General features: G+C 44.3%; 1 protein-coding gene across 1 annotated transcript in view; it reads right to left on the reverse strand.

Annotated features, from left to right (window-relative positions):
- ATP7A (ATPase copper transporting alpha) overlaps positions 1-14756 on the reverse strand; it is a 76971-nt gene that overhangs the window by 21221 nt on the left and 40994 nt on the right. Inside the window, exons 5-10 of the mRNA XM_073641012.1 lie at positions 13661-13861; positions 10298-10461; positions 7931-8092; positions 7723-7799; positions 6067-6289; positions 5393-5626 (exon numbers count right to left, since the gene is read on the reverse strand). Of these exons, the coding sequence (XP_073497113.1) occupies positions 5393-5626; positions 6067-6289; positions 7723-7799; positions 7931-8092; positions 10298-10461; positions 13661-13861 (1061 nt within the window). The remainder of the gene's footprint in view (positions 1-5392; positions 5627-6066; positions 6290-7722; positions 7800-7930; positions 8093-10297; positions 10462-13660; positions 13862-14756) is intronic.

The raw sequence follows: 14756 nt of genomic DNA on the forward strand, positions 1-14756 counted from the left end.
AGGACTATGGGGGGCCCATTATTCTGTATGGAGGACTATGGGGGGCCCATTATTCTGTATGGAGGACTATGGGGGGCCCATTATTCTGTATGGAGGACTATGTGGGGCCCATTATTCTGTATGGAGGACTATGTGGGGCCCATTATTCTGTATGGAGGACTATGTGGGGCCCATTATTCTGTATGGAGGACTATGTGGGGCCCATTATTCTGTATGGAGGACTATGTGGGGCCCATTATCCTGTATGGAGGACTATGTAAGGCCATTATTCTGTATGGAGGACTATGTGGGGCCCATTATTCTGTATGGAGGACTATGTGGGGCCCATTATTCTGTATGGAGGACTATGTGGGGCCCATTATTCTGTATGGAGGACTATGTGGGGCCCATTATTCTGTATGGAGGACTATGTGGGGCTCATTATACTGTATGGAGGAATATGTGGGGCCCATTATCCTGTATGGAGGACTATGCAAGGCCATTATTCTGTATGGAGGACTATGTGGGGCCCATTATTCTGTATGGAGGACTATGTAAGGCCATTATTCTGTATGGAGGACTATGGGGGATCATTATTCTGTATGGAGGACTATGTGGGGCCCATTATACTGTATGGAGGACTATGTGGGATCATTATTCTGTATGGAGGACTATGTGGGGCCCATTATACTGTATGGATGACAGTGGGGCCCATTATTCTGTATGGAGGACTATGTGGGGCCATCATACTGTATGGAGGACTATGTGGGGCCATCATACTGTATGGAGGACTATGTGGGGCCATCATACTGTATAGAGGACTATGTGGGATCATTATTCTGTATGGAGGACTATGTGGGGCCATCATACTGTATGGAGGACTATGTGGGGCCCATTATTCTGTATGGAGGACTATGTGAGGCCCATTATTCTGTATGGAGGACTATGTGGGGCTCATTATTCTGTATGGAGCACTATGTGGGGCCATTATTCTGTATGGAGGACTATGTAGGGTCATTATTCTGTATGGAAGACTATGTGTGGCCCATTGTACTGTATGGAGGACTGTGTGGGGCCCATTATTCTGTATGGAGGACTATGTGGGGCCCATTATTCTGTATGGAGGACTATGTGGGGCCATTATTCTGTATGGAGGACTGTGTGGGGCCATTATTCTGTATGGAGGACTGTGTGGGGCCCATTATTCTGTATGGAGGACTGTGTGGGGCCCATTATTCTGTATGGAGGACTGTGTGGGGCCATTATTCTGTATGGAGGACTATGTGGGGCCCATTATTCTGTATGGAGGACTATGTGGGGCTCATTATTCTGTATGGAGGACTATGTGGGGCCCATTATTCTGAATGAAGGACTGTGTGGGGCCATTATTCTGTATGGAGGACTATGTGGGGCCCATTATTCTGTATGGAGGACTATGTGGGGCTCATTATTCTGTATGGAGGACTATGTGGGGCCCATTATTCTGAATGAAGGACTGTGTGGGGCCATTATTCTGTATGGAGGACTATGTGGGGCTCATTATACTGTATGGAGGACTATGTGGGGCTCATTATTCTGTATGGAGGACTATGTGGGGCCCATTATTCTGTATGGAGGACTATGTGGGGCCCATTATCCTGTATGGAGGACTATGGGGGGCCCATTATTCTGTATGGAGGACTATGGGGGGCCCATTATTCTGTATGGAGGACTATGTGGGGCCCATTATTCTGTATGGAGGACTATGTGGGGCCCATTATTCTGTATGGAGGACTATGTGGGGCCCATTATTCTGTATGGAGGACTATGTGGGGCCCATTATTCTGTATGGAGGACTATGTGGGGCCCATTATTCTGTATGGAGGACTATGTGGGGCCCATTATCCTGTATGGAGGACTATGTAAGGCCATTATTCTGTATGGAGGACTATGTGGGGCCCATTATTCTGTATGGAGGACTATGTGGGGCCCATTATTCTGTATGGAGGACTATGTGGGGCCCATTATTCTGTATGGAGGACTATGTGGGGCCCATTATTCTGTATGGAGGACTATGTGGGGCTCATTATACTGTATGGAGGAATATGTGGGGCCCATTATCCTGTATGGAGGACTATGCAAGGCCATTATTCTGTATGGAGGACTATGTGGGGCCCATTATCCTGTATGGAGGACTATGTAAGGCCATTATTCTGTATGGAGGACTATGTGGGATCATTATTCTGTATGGAGGACTATGTGGGGCCCATTATACTGTATGGAGGACTATGTGGGATCATTATTCTGTATGGAGGACTATGTGGGGCCCATTATACTGTATGGATGACAGTGGGGCCCATTATTCTGTATGGAGGACTATGTGGGGCCATCATACTGCATGGAGGACTATGTGGGGCCATTATACTGTATAGAGGACTATGTGGGATCATTATTCTGTATGGAGGACTATGTGGGGCCATCATACTGTATGGAGGACTATGTGGGGCCCATTATTCTGTATGGAGGACTATGTGGGGCCCATTATTCTGTATGGAGGACTATGTGAGGCCCATTATTCTGTATGGAGGACTATGTGGGGCTCATTATTCTGTATGGAGCACTATGTGGGGCCATTATTCTGTATGGAGGACTATGTAGGGTCATTATTCTGTATGGAGGACTGTGTGGGGCCATTATTCTGTATGGAGGACTATGTGTGGCCCATTGTACTGTATGGAGGACTGTGTGGGGCCCATTATTCTGTATGGAGGACTATGTGGGGCCATTATTCTGTATGGAGGACTGTGTGGGGCCATTATTCTGTATGGAGGACTGTGTGGGGCCCATTATTCTGTATGGAGGACTGTGTGGGGCCATTATTCTGTATGGAGGACTATGTGGGGCCCATTATTCTGTATGGAGGACTATGTGGGGCTCATTATTCTGTATGGAGGACTATGTGGGGACCATTATTCTGAATGAAGGACTGTGTGGGGCCATTATTCTGTATGGAGGACTATGTGGGGCTCATTATACTGTATGGAGGACTATGTGGGGCTCATTATTCTGTATGGAGGACTATGTGGGGCCCATTATTCTGTATGGAGGACTATGTGGGGCCCATTATTCTGTATGGAGGACTATGTGGGGCCCACTATTCTGTATGGAGGACTATGTGGGGCCCATTATTCTGTATGGAGGACTATGTGGGGGCCCATTATACTGTATGGAGGACCATGTGGGGCCCATTATCCTGTATGGAGAACTATGTGGGATCATTATTCTGTATGGAGGACTATGTGGGGCCCATTATTCTGTATGGAGGACTATGTGGGGCCCATTATACTGCATGGAGGACTATGTGTGGCCCATTATACTGTATGGAGGACTATGTGTGGCCCATTATACTGTATGGAGGACTGTGTGGGGCCCATTATTCTGTATGGAGGACTATGTGGTGCCATTATTCTGTATGGAGGACTGTGTGGGGCCCATTATTCTGTATGGAGGACTGTGTGGGGCCATTATACTGTATGGAGGACTGTGTGGGGCCCATTATTCTGTATGGAGGACTGTGTGGGGCCATTATACAGTATGGAGGACTGTGTGGGGCCCATTATTGTGTATGGAGGACTGTGTGGGGCCCATTATTCTGTATGGAGGACTATGTGGGGCCCATTATTCTGTATGGAGGACTATGCGGGGCTATTATACTGTATGGAGGACTGTGTGGGGGCCATTATCCTGTATGGAGGACTATGCGGGGCCATTATACTGTATGGAGGACTGTGTGGGGCCCATTATTCTGTATGGCGGACTATGTGGGGCCCATTATTCTGTATGGAGGACTATGTGGGGCCCATTATTCTGTATGGAGGACTATGTGGGGCCCATTATTCTGTATGGAGGACTATGTGGGGCCCATTATTCTGGATGGAGGACTATGTGGGGCCCATTATTCTGGATGGAGGACTATGTGGGGCCCATTATTCTGGATGGAGGACTATGTGGGGCCCATTATACTGTATGGAGGACTATGTGGGGCCCATTATTCTGTATGGAGGACTATGTGGGGCCCATTATTCTGTATGGAGGACTATGTGGGGCCCATTATTCTGTATGGAGGACTATGTGGGGCCCATTATTCTGTATGGAGGACTATGTGGGGCCCATTATTCTGTATGGAGGACTATGTGGGGGCCATTATTCTGTATGGAGGACTATGTGGGGCCCATTATTCTGTATGGATGACTATGCGGGGCCATTATACTGTATGGTTTGACATCCCTGCCATAAGCCAAAGCATATGCATCTCAGACTGTCTGTGGGCCAAAAATTGAAATCTACACCCGTAATGAGCAGCAGGGCTGTGGAGTCGAAGCACATTTTGGTGGAGTCGGAATAAAATGGACCAACTCAGACTCCTAAAATATATAATAAATTGGGTACAGTAGTTCAATGCAGTTTGTGGAGAATATTTTTTCATAAGAATTTGGGAAAGTTATGAAATGTCCTATAAATGTCTGTCCTACTCCTGATCTAAGGGTCTAGACTTCTAGCTGAGATGAATCTGTGCTACAGTAAATTTATCACTTAAACATGAGCCATGTATGAGGGAGGTGGAGTCGGTGGCATGGAAATTGAGGAGTCGGAGGTTTGGCTTACTGACTCCACAGCCCTGATGAGCAGGCTTAGATGTGAACTACAATTACGCCATTTTATGGTGTAAATTATAGTGAATCTGACACATTAATGTGGGGTACAATTTCTTTAAAAGTGGCGAGAGAAGGAAAAAGATGCAAATTTTAGACTAATTATAGTGTGTGGCAATATCTATGACTAAACTATCACAAAAAGAAAAAACAATAAATTTATAAAATGTTTAATAAATCCTCCCTTGTATTAAACTTTAGCCTATTTGGTTCTAACCCAGCATCATGCAAAGCTATATTGTGATCCACACAAGGAATGGAAAAAGAAAGAAATCCTGGAAAATTCAGTAATGACTTAATGGATTATCCCACCCAGTCCACACTAAAATAAGCTGGGAAATCAGCATGTAGACGTCACTATTGAGAAAATGTCATGGCCGCCACTGACCACTGTCACAGTCATGTGACGCGTAATCACCATGGACAATACATCAACACAAATAGCGGGACTCTGACATGAAAAATATATCCTTAGTCGTCAAGTCCATGAAATAAGTAATATACAATAATGACCCATGCTATGTGATATACAATCATTTGCTGGACCATCTGAATTTTGCATATAGTAATATAGACATGGGAGCAGCTCCAAAAAAAGCATCAAAAGCCAGATCCAGATCCTGGGTGTACCAGTTCCTTCAAAAAGCCCCTTGATTTTTTGATAACCTATAAATCCTTCCTGTAACGCTCCTACTACTGTCATAAAGCAAATTACCACTTACCTTTGCAACATGCTCCAGCCACCGGCCCAATGCAATGAAGACGAACAGCATCGGTGGGGTGTCAAAAAAGGTAATAGGGTTTACTTTGGCTTTTTCAAACATTGCAACCAGAAGGATAACCAGTGAATAAATAAAGGCAATGGAGGTGGCAAGAACTATAAGTACATCCATATTAGCAGTCTTATGCTTCAAGGCTTTGTATGCTTGAATGTAGAAGTACCATCCGCCTAAAAACTGAAACATTGACAACAGATTACTAAAACAAGCCCAAAAAGAATATGTATAATGAATAATGAAACATACAATCATAAAAGGTGTTGATGAAAAAATGTCCCTCATCATCCCATATCAAATCGCAAAATGGTTCTTCACCCAACATAAAAGGGGCTGGTGTCAGATTTTCCCTACACAACCTTATTATGATCTTTGGCCAATTTTGTACTAGTACTATAGTTTCTACATAGCTCTTTCTATGTAGTAGTATAAGGGATAGGACAAAACATGGCTGGGCTCTTCTTTCCAGCAGCAGCATGGTGAGTGTCTATGCCATGCTTACGTAGGACTGACAAACATTGATTTTCCAGCGACAAAGAAAAATGATTGTGGCTTCTTATATGAATTTGGAAATGACATTTGTGTCAATCAGAAGTGATTCCTCTACTAAGGTGATTTACCTGTACGGGGACACACAGCAGGAAGGACAGCAGGTTCATGATGGACAACCCCGGCATGACCTGATACTCCAGGACCATGGTCGGGTGATACGTTGTGATATCATCCATTGTGACGTTGTGGTGGTGAAGCATCATGTGATGGTTGTCCATGAACATCATATAGATCATTAACCCCATTACAGGAATGCAAAAGATCAAACTGATCAGAAACGATTGCTTCCACCTGTGAAAGGAAACGTCAGATCCCAGGTTATACCAATAGCAGCATCGATATGAAGACAAGGAAACTTTTTAGGTTATAATGTTCTAGCCAAGACAATAATGCAGAATGTGCAATCTTTATAAAATATTGAAGACATAACCTTTATACAAGGAGAAAACATCATAGTATCAGACGCTAATGAAATCTCAGGCGAACTATTCATGTACATAAGATGTGAAGGCCATTCACTCTGCTCTGCACTGATGAGGGGTAAGCAGCCATATTCAGGAGTGGACTGGTGGGACTGTCCTTGGGTGAGACCTGGATGACAAGAGGGTGGCGCTTCACAGTGCTACAGAAAAGCAGAAAAATTCAGTATTTTACGAATGAATTAGATATCTGAGCTGTGAATGGTGGCTGTGGGCGAGCAAGTCTTCCTTGTAGTGCTTGGTTTGACCCCTTGCAAAGCATTTTTGAGGAGGCTGTATTCAGCCATCCTACTTTAAAACGGAGAGCTCCTAGCGCTGCTGTCTTCCGGGAAATCCCGGTCTATGTTCTTAGGAACACTAACAGGCTTTGAATTTTCTAATTCACTCCGCAACAATAAAATTGTAACCCCAAGAAGGAAAGTCGTGAAATTATGGAAATCACAGGATGGAGAGACATGTTACTGATATTATTAAAAAAAATTATGAAAAAAATGGAAACAAAACTTTCAGAACATCTTGATTTATTCAGTATCGAGTATGGCTGCTATCATTGAGGTTATTAAAGATTGTGTTAGGAATGTTCTGCCACGCTGAATGCACTTGGGTAAATCATCAAGATCCGCTTCTGGCAGCTCCCTTTGTAAGTGACGACCAATGACCTCCCAGTTGTGCCCGATCGGAGACAAGTCTGGAGACGCTGGTGGCCAGGGTAGCACGTTCAGGCCACACATTCTGCTCACAGTAGAATGAGCTCCATGTGGCCTCGCTTTGTCCTGTTGAACATTTTACCGCTTTTCCCTCTTGGCGTTGCAATTTCAATGTTGAGGAGTGTATGTCCAACCTGATACACTCCACATGCATTTATAAGACTAGGCAGTCCCTATCCCCCGAAACATCACCGCAGGTGTATTCCTTCGGATGATCAGACAGCTTCTGCCTCTCTGTCTTTGTACTGACAGCGCTCACATGCACAAGGACTGTCTACACTAAAGCGGTTACTGCAGTCTGGAAGCGTGTAAAAGCCCCATCGCAGTCTGGATGTTTGATTCACAGTGGTGATTATGATTATCTACTCTATTCAGTAAATTATGAAATGTACAAGATGTTGAATGTATGGCTATGAAATCTAAATATACACGGATAAAAGATAATAATGAAAAAATACATTGAAGTGCCATTTTCTTACATAGTGGATGCAATCACTATTAGACCGTTAATAAAAATAATGCATGAAATTATTCAAACCTCCGGATTTCAGTCCTGTGATCCAGATGACTTGCCGATCTGTCTTTTTTAACTAAAGATGTACTGAATCCTAAATCCTGGAAAACAAACGAGAAAAAAAAAGATTACTAAAAAGCTAAATAATGTCTAAACTAATAAAGACAGTGGTGCAGATATCTACACCCTCCGCACTACATATAGGATATATAGAATAAGAATCATCACTTACCTGAATAATCTTCATAAGGTCTCTAGGTCCAATAATCTCTGGATCATATTTAATATGAGCTTTATTTGTAGAAAGGGCAACGGAGCTGTATTGTACCCCTTTAGTTTTCATCAAGCAGGATTCGATCTTATGTACACAGGAGGCACACGTCATCCCTCTAACCTAAGATAATAAAAAAATGTCTGAAAAAATGCAGAAAACACAATAACCAACTACACTGAACCAGTAGTATCCTAAACCCCTCTTTATCTGTACCATAGATATGACCTATGTTATAACACCTTTAATTAATGAAGGGAACTTCTCCTTTGCAGAACACCCCAAAATATACCCCAACTATGTCATGCAGTGTGTAAGGGTATCCACAGAAAACCACGTAAAGTTTCAGTGGACGCTCTGCCATGATTATTTCTCTGTAGGCAATGGGTGATCATGGAAGAAGAAAACTCCTGATAAACAGATTATTTTGGAATATGTAAATTTCCCATGGGCAGAGAAATTGCACAGTCAGTATTTAAAATAGTAGGCAGGTGACTGAAAGCAGTGTGACCTGTCAGAGGCCAGAGATAAGAATACATGAATACAGAAGCAGGGCACCAGAGCATGAGCATATCATTATGGCAGAACTGAAACTAAAGATTATAAAAGAACCACTGGACGGATTTCATCATGTATCAGGTATCATTTTACTCAGTGTAACAGCGACCACCTGACAGTGTATGTAGTTTACTAAGCACAATCCTGCTGACAGGTGCGCTTTAAACTCTGTAATACAACAATTAGTTACAAGTCGAAATACCCATGTAAACAGCATTTCCCAAAAAAAAAAAAAAAATTAAGAATGTAGAATATTGATGAGATACTTCTATTTAGACTCCTGGATGGTAAATATGCCTAGTGGTACATTCCATGATCCTGTATCACCAAACAACTAGACAGACTTGTCAATCAGGATTTAAGGAAACCGATGAAACTCTTGTAAGGCCAGTAATAAGGAACAGAAAAAAGCTGAACAAAACTTATTACAACTTCCAGAAGTTCAGATTTAATGAGATTTAAATTGGAAATCCTCTATACCCTCTTAAGGTCCAGGCAATTTTTCGCTTTTCCCCTTTGTTTTTTCCTCGCCTTCTTTTAAGAGCCATAACTTTTATATTTTTCCATCCACATAGCCAAATGAGGGCTTGATTTGTGAGGGACGAGTTGTACTTTGGATTGACAGCATCCATTTTAATGGCAAAAAAAATTCCAATTGTGTTGAAATTGAAAAAACACAATTCCACATTTGTTTGTATGGCGTTCATTGTTCAGTAAAAATTACTTGGCAGTATGATTCATTGAAATTCGTAAAAAGAAAATTTTACCTCTTTCACCATTTTCTGAGAACCATAATGTTTTCCTTACAGGTCAATGAAGCTATTTGAGGACTTGTTCTTAGCGTGGCGAAATTACGTTTTTATTTATACTATTTTGGGGTAGATATGACATTTTGATCACTTATTAAATTTATTTTTTTGCAACGTTTTAACCAACGCAAAAAAAGGTTTTGCTTTTTCTCTTCACAATTTTTACTGATTAAGTCAATTAATTTTATATTTTGATTGACCAGAATTTTACGTACATGTTAATACCAAATATTTTTTACTTTTTTCGATATCTTTATTTTTGATGATGGAAAAGTGGCTGTGATTTGAATTTTTATGCTTTTTTTTATTATTATTTTGATTTTTTTTTTTTTTCACTTTTTTCTTTTTATTATTTTTTAGGGGACTTGAACCTGCGATCATCTGATCACTGATACGATACAACTGTATTGCAGTAAACAGTAAAAATTACGGTTTCCTTTTAATGCCAACTACAGTTCCTGAACCCCCCTCCTTACATGTACAACACTCATCGTTAAGGGGGTTGTTTCAAAAGACAACTTCTGACAATATTTCCTATAGAAATTTTATAGAGAGGTCCTCCTCACCGTACCACCCTCTATAAGCCTGAAGGGCCGGCCTATAAGCCTGAAGGGCCGGCCTCTTAGGATCCTACTTCGTCTGATCCGGCTCGCTTATGTTAATGGCCAGAATGTAACGCTATGTTTCTTCACAAGTAGCTTCCTCTGGCAATAGAAGCTGATCACTGAAAGTTAGATAATCCGGATATATAGCCTCTATGTAAAAATGGGATGTCTTGGTTTAATGCCATTGCGGAACATAGTGCCTATCTCTAGGTTTCCCAAGTTCTTGGCGGACATGAAACCGTAACGAAAAATATTTGAATGAATGAATCAATAAAATTCCAAAAATGTGTTAATGATCGATCATATTTGTCAGATTACAATGGCCCTATGAGAACAGACCAGCACAGTGAGCTTACCACCAGCTCCAGGACACCATCTCCTTCATCAGAGTCATCTATTACAGTTGCCTCAAAGCCCAATTCTTGGATGAGCTCGGCAATGCCCGACGGCTGTATAATCATCGGGTTGTATCTCACCTCAGCTTTGCCGGCCATTAAAGCTACTAAAACAGAATTTATGCCTATAAATAGAAGAAAACATAATGTAATTACAGTAAACTACAAACTTCATTATCAAGCAGCACAAAAACACCACATTTTGTTAATAGCCCAAGATAATGAACTCTAAACGTGAGTAGTCCCACACAAAGATGTGATGTATTGTAGCCCACTCCAAAATAAGGTGGATCTCCATCTCTCCATTCGTCTAGACCAGAAGGCCACAGTGAGGGTCAGGGATCTGAGGCCTCCCTTGTGGAAGTTGGAGGAGCCCATCTAGCTCCCAGCATCCAAATTGGCTGCCATACCTGTGGAAATGAGAATTTAGTCTATTTCGGCTCACTTCCCGCATGAAAAGAGCCAGGGGTCGCAGGAACCTGAAGGCCATACACTCCCCCTTAGACTGTTCAGAAGTGAACAGAGCCCCAAAAAGTCCTTCTGACAAGAACACACAGGGAAACACATAAATAGTGCCTTTTTTCAGTGTAACCCAGATCTGACTTCCTGACGGGAAATTTAAAACATACCCATCCAAGCCAAAGGGCCATGAGTAGAGGTACGTGCTTAAAAGAGTGAAAGTGAAATGCCTACAAATGTGCCATCACTCAAGTGGAGTCCCACACCCAGCGAGTTCAGTCACCTCAGGGTACTTCTGCACCTTGGACTCTCAAATTACTGGGACCATGGCTGTGAAACTGGGGGTTAGGGTCAACTGACCAGGTGGTTCTCTAAGCCATGAGGCATATAATCTGAAGAAAGCTGCAGCCAGGAAGGATCAAGCCCTATCTATGATATAACTGGGGATGCGTGTCTCTCTCTGAAGCCTCGATAGACTGCGCATGCGTGACGCGCAGTCTGGCTCCAGACAGAAGCAGGCATCCAGCCGTTACTGGTAAGAGGAGTGTATGGCGCCGGAGATAAAGCGGTATGCGTAGACACTGAACGCATACTGCGATCTCCGGCGCCATACTTACCTGACCGGGAGGAGCGTTGCCGCGGCGCCTCTCTTTGCTGGAGACCGGGGACGGAGTGAAGGAATCGGACCGGCGCATGCGCATAGCGCTATCCGGCGCCATATTACTGAAGACACATTTAGTGTGTGTCTTCAGCAAAATGGCGCCGGACAGCGCAGTGCTCCGGTGCCGCACTCCTCCCCTGGCCTCCGGCAGAAGAGGACACAGCAGCGCTGGAGCACAGAGAAGAAAGGTGAGTATAACTGTTTATTTTTTTTGCATGTGTGTACAGTGTGAAAGGGATGAGGGGACCATGCATATATCAGGATTGGGGGGTGAGGGGTACCACACATACCAGGATTGGGGGGTGAGGGGTACCACGCATACCAGGATTGGGGTGAGGGGTATCACGCATACCAGGATTGGGGGTGAGGGGTACCACGCATACCAGGATTGGGGGTGAGGGGTATCACACATACCAGGATTGGGGGGTGAGGGGTACCACACATACCAGGATTGGGGGGTGAGGGGTACCACACATACCAGGATTGGGGGGTGAGGGGTACCACACATACCAGGATTGGGGGGTGAGGGGTACCTCGCATACCAGGATTGGGGGTGAGGGGTACCACGCATACCAGGATTGGGGGTGAGGGGTATCACACATACCAGGATTGGGGGGTGAGGGGTGACACGCATACCGGGATTGGGGGGTGAGGGGTGACACGCATACCGGGATTGGGGGTGAGGGGTGCCAGGCATACCGGGATTGGGGATGAGGGGTGCCACGCATACCGGGATTGGGAATGAGGGATGGGGTGCCATGCATACCAGGATGAGGGATACCATACACACCAGGATAAGGATGAGGGGTGCCACGCATACCGGGATTGGGGGTGAGGGGTGCCAAGCATACCGGGATTGGGGGTGAGGGGAGCCACGCATACCGGGATTGGGGGTGCCACGCATACCGGGATTGGGAGTGAGGGATAGGGTGCCATGCATACCAGGATGAGGGATACCATACACACCAGGATAGGGATGAGAGGTGCCACGCATACCAGGATTGGGGGGTGAGGGGTGCCACGCATACCAGGATTGGGGGGTGAGGGGTGCCACGCATACCGGGATTGGGGGGGTGAGGGGTGCCACGCATACTGGGATTGGGGGGTGAGGGATAGGGTGCCATGCATACCAGGATGAGGGATACCATACACACCAGGATAGGGATGAGGGGTGCCACGTATACCAGGATTGGGGGTGAGGGGTGCCACGCATACCAGGATTGGGGGGTGAGGGGTGCCACGCATACCAGGATTGGGGGGGGGTGAGGGGTGCCACGCATACCGGGATTGGGAGTGAGGGATAGGGTGCCATGCATACTAGGATGAGGGATACCATACACACCAGGATAGGGATGAGGGGTGCCACGTAAACCAGGATTGGGGGGTGAGGGGTGCCACGCATACCAGGATTGGGGGGTGAGGGGTGCCACGCATACCAGGATTGGGGGGTGAGGGGTGCCACGCATACCAGGATTGGGGGGTGAGGGGTGCCACGCATACCGGCATTGGGGGGTGAGGGGTGCCACGCATACCGGGATTGGGGATGATGGGTGCCACGCATACCAGGATTGGATGGTGGGGATAGGATGGGGGCAGCACAAATACAAGGAGGGGGGCAGCACATACCAGCATGGGAGACCATATACCAATAAAAATGCTCGCCACCCGGGTGTAGAAAGGGTTCAATAGCTGGTATATCTGTAATTAGAGGTTCCTGGAAGACACTGGTTGTTCTTGCGGATATCCAACTGGTGTCGGGGGGTCTTACTGGTTTGCTCCCTCGGAAAGGTATGTAAATTAGCTTGCCTCCTGAAGGAAAGCTTATTTGCGCAGTTAGGGAACCTATCTTTGGTATTGCCCACGTTCAATTGTTGGCGTCAGTATTACATTGAAAAGTGAATTAGTGTCTTGAGTGGACATAAGAGTGGAAAATGTGATGATAAAAAATATAGCAAAGAACATATAAGGGAGGAATCAAACTCACATACATAATACAGATATAGTTTTATACAGGAATAATGGTTATTGTACATCCACCAATCACAGAGCTGTACTTTACCACAAACACATTATAAAGCCTATTAATATTGTACTGATTGAGTCTACAGAAAATACTACAATAGATCAGCCATCAGTCATAGATCAGCCCGATCACCCAGCACTCGGGACACGAGACTTATATAATGTATATCAGGGGAACTGACCGTCCTCCCTGCGGAGATTCCTTTCTATGTTTGCCACGCAGGATGCACACGTCATGCCAGAGACCTTGATGAAACACTTGTCGGTTGGTCTGGTTTCCTGGTTGCTGGGCTCCGGAGAGTCTTTGATGAAGCCTTCTTTTGGGTGGAAGGAATTTCGCTGAGGTTTCTGAGCAGGTTCCAGAGAAATATCAGGTAACAGGGCTAATGTGTCGGTAGAAAACAAAAGAAAAGTTCCGCTTACCCGAAGAGAAAAGGACCTCACCCCACCCCACCCCAAAACACATTACAAACTCTTAGTTCTGTAACCCTTTAAGGAACAGGACATTTTTTTTTTTTTTTAAATAATCAATCTTGTTCCTGCTGCATACTTCATTAACAGCCGTATGACACGTGTACGGACGCTGAAGAACATCTTTGAATTGGCCTTAGACACAATATGAATCACTTTTTTTTTTCTTTAAAGATCAAAGTTAATAGTAATTGGCTATAGTTACAGGAACATTTTAATACAAGGGACATTAAAAGGATAACATGTCTGGGGCAGGGAATAATCCCCCATACACAGACCACCTCTGCTTCTCCTTCCTAGCTGGGCAGTCTTTGAACGATACATCTGGTGTCTCCTTCTTCAGCAAAATAAAACACAATGGAGATGCCCTTCTCATAGTTTACCTGCCGGACTGTAATTAGAGCCCAATGCAATTACTTTTAATGTGTTAATATGAAAAAGTTTACTTTTTCTCTACCTGTATAGGATAGTCTAAGGCCTCAGTCAGATGTCAGTGATTTTCTCGTATGAGTGTCATCAGTGTGTTTTTGATCAGAATTTTTCTCAAAAAAAAAAAAAAAAAGTTGGAGGTTTCTCAAACTTTTTCTAGTCTGTGAAAAAAGGAAAGCACATGGATGTCATCCAAGTGACATCCAATTTTTTTCATGTCTGAATGAGCCCTAAGAGTCTATGTGTTGCAGATAAGCAAAAAATAAAAAAACTTGACCGATGTACAGTCATGGCCAAAAGTATTGAGAATGAGACAAATAGTAATTTTTCCAAAGTTTACTGCTTCATTTTTTGTAATGGCAATTTGCATATACTCCT

This window comes from Phyllobates terribilis, unplaced genomic scaffold (genome assembly GCF_046119375.1).
Source record: "Phyllobates terribilis strain yellow unplaced genomic scaffold, ASM4611937v1 Scaffold_7__3_contigs__length_470593459, whole genome shotgun sequence".
In the NCBI taxonomy this organism is placed as follows: Eukaryota; Metazoa; Chordata; class Amphibia; order Anura; family Dendrobatidae; genus Phyllobates; species Phyllobates terribilis.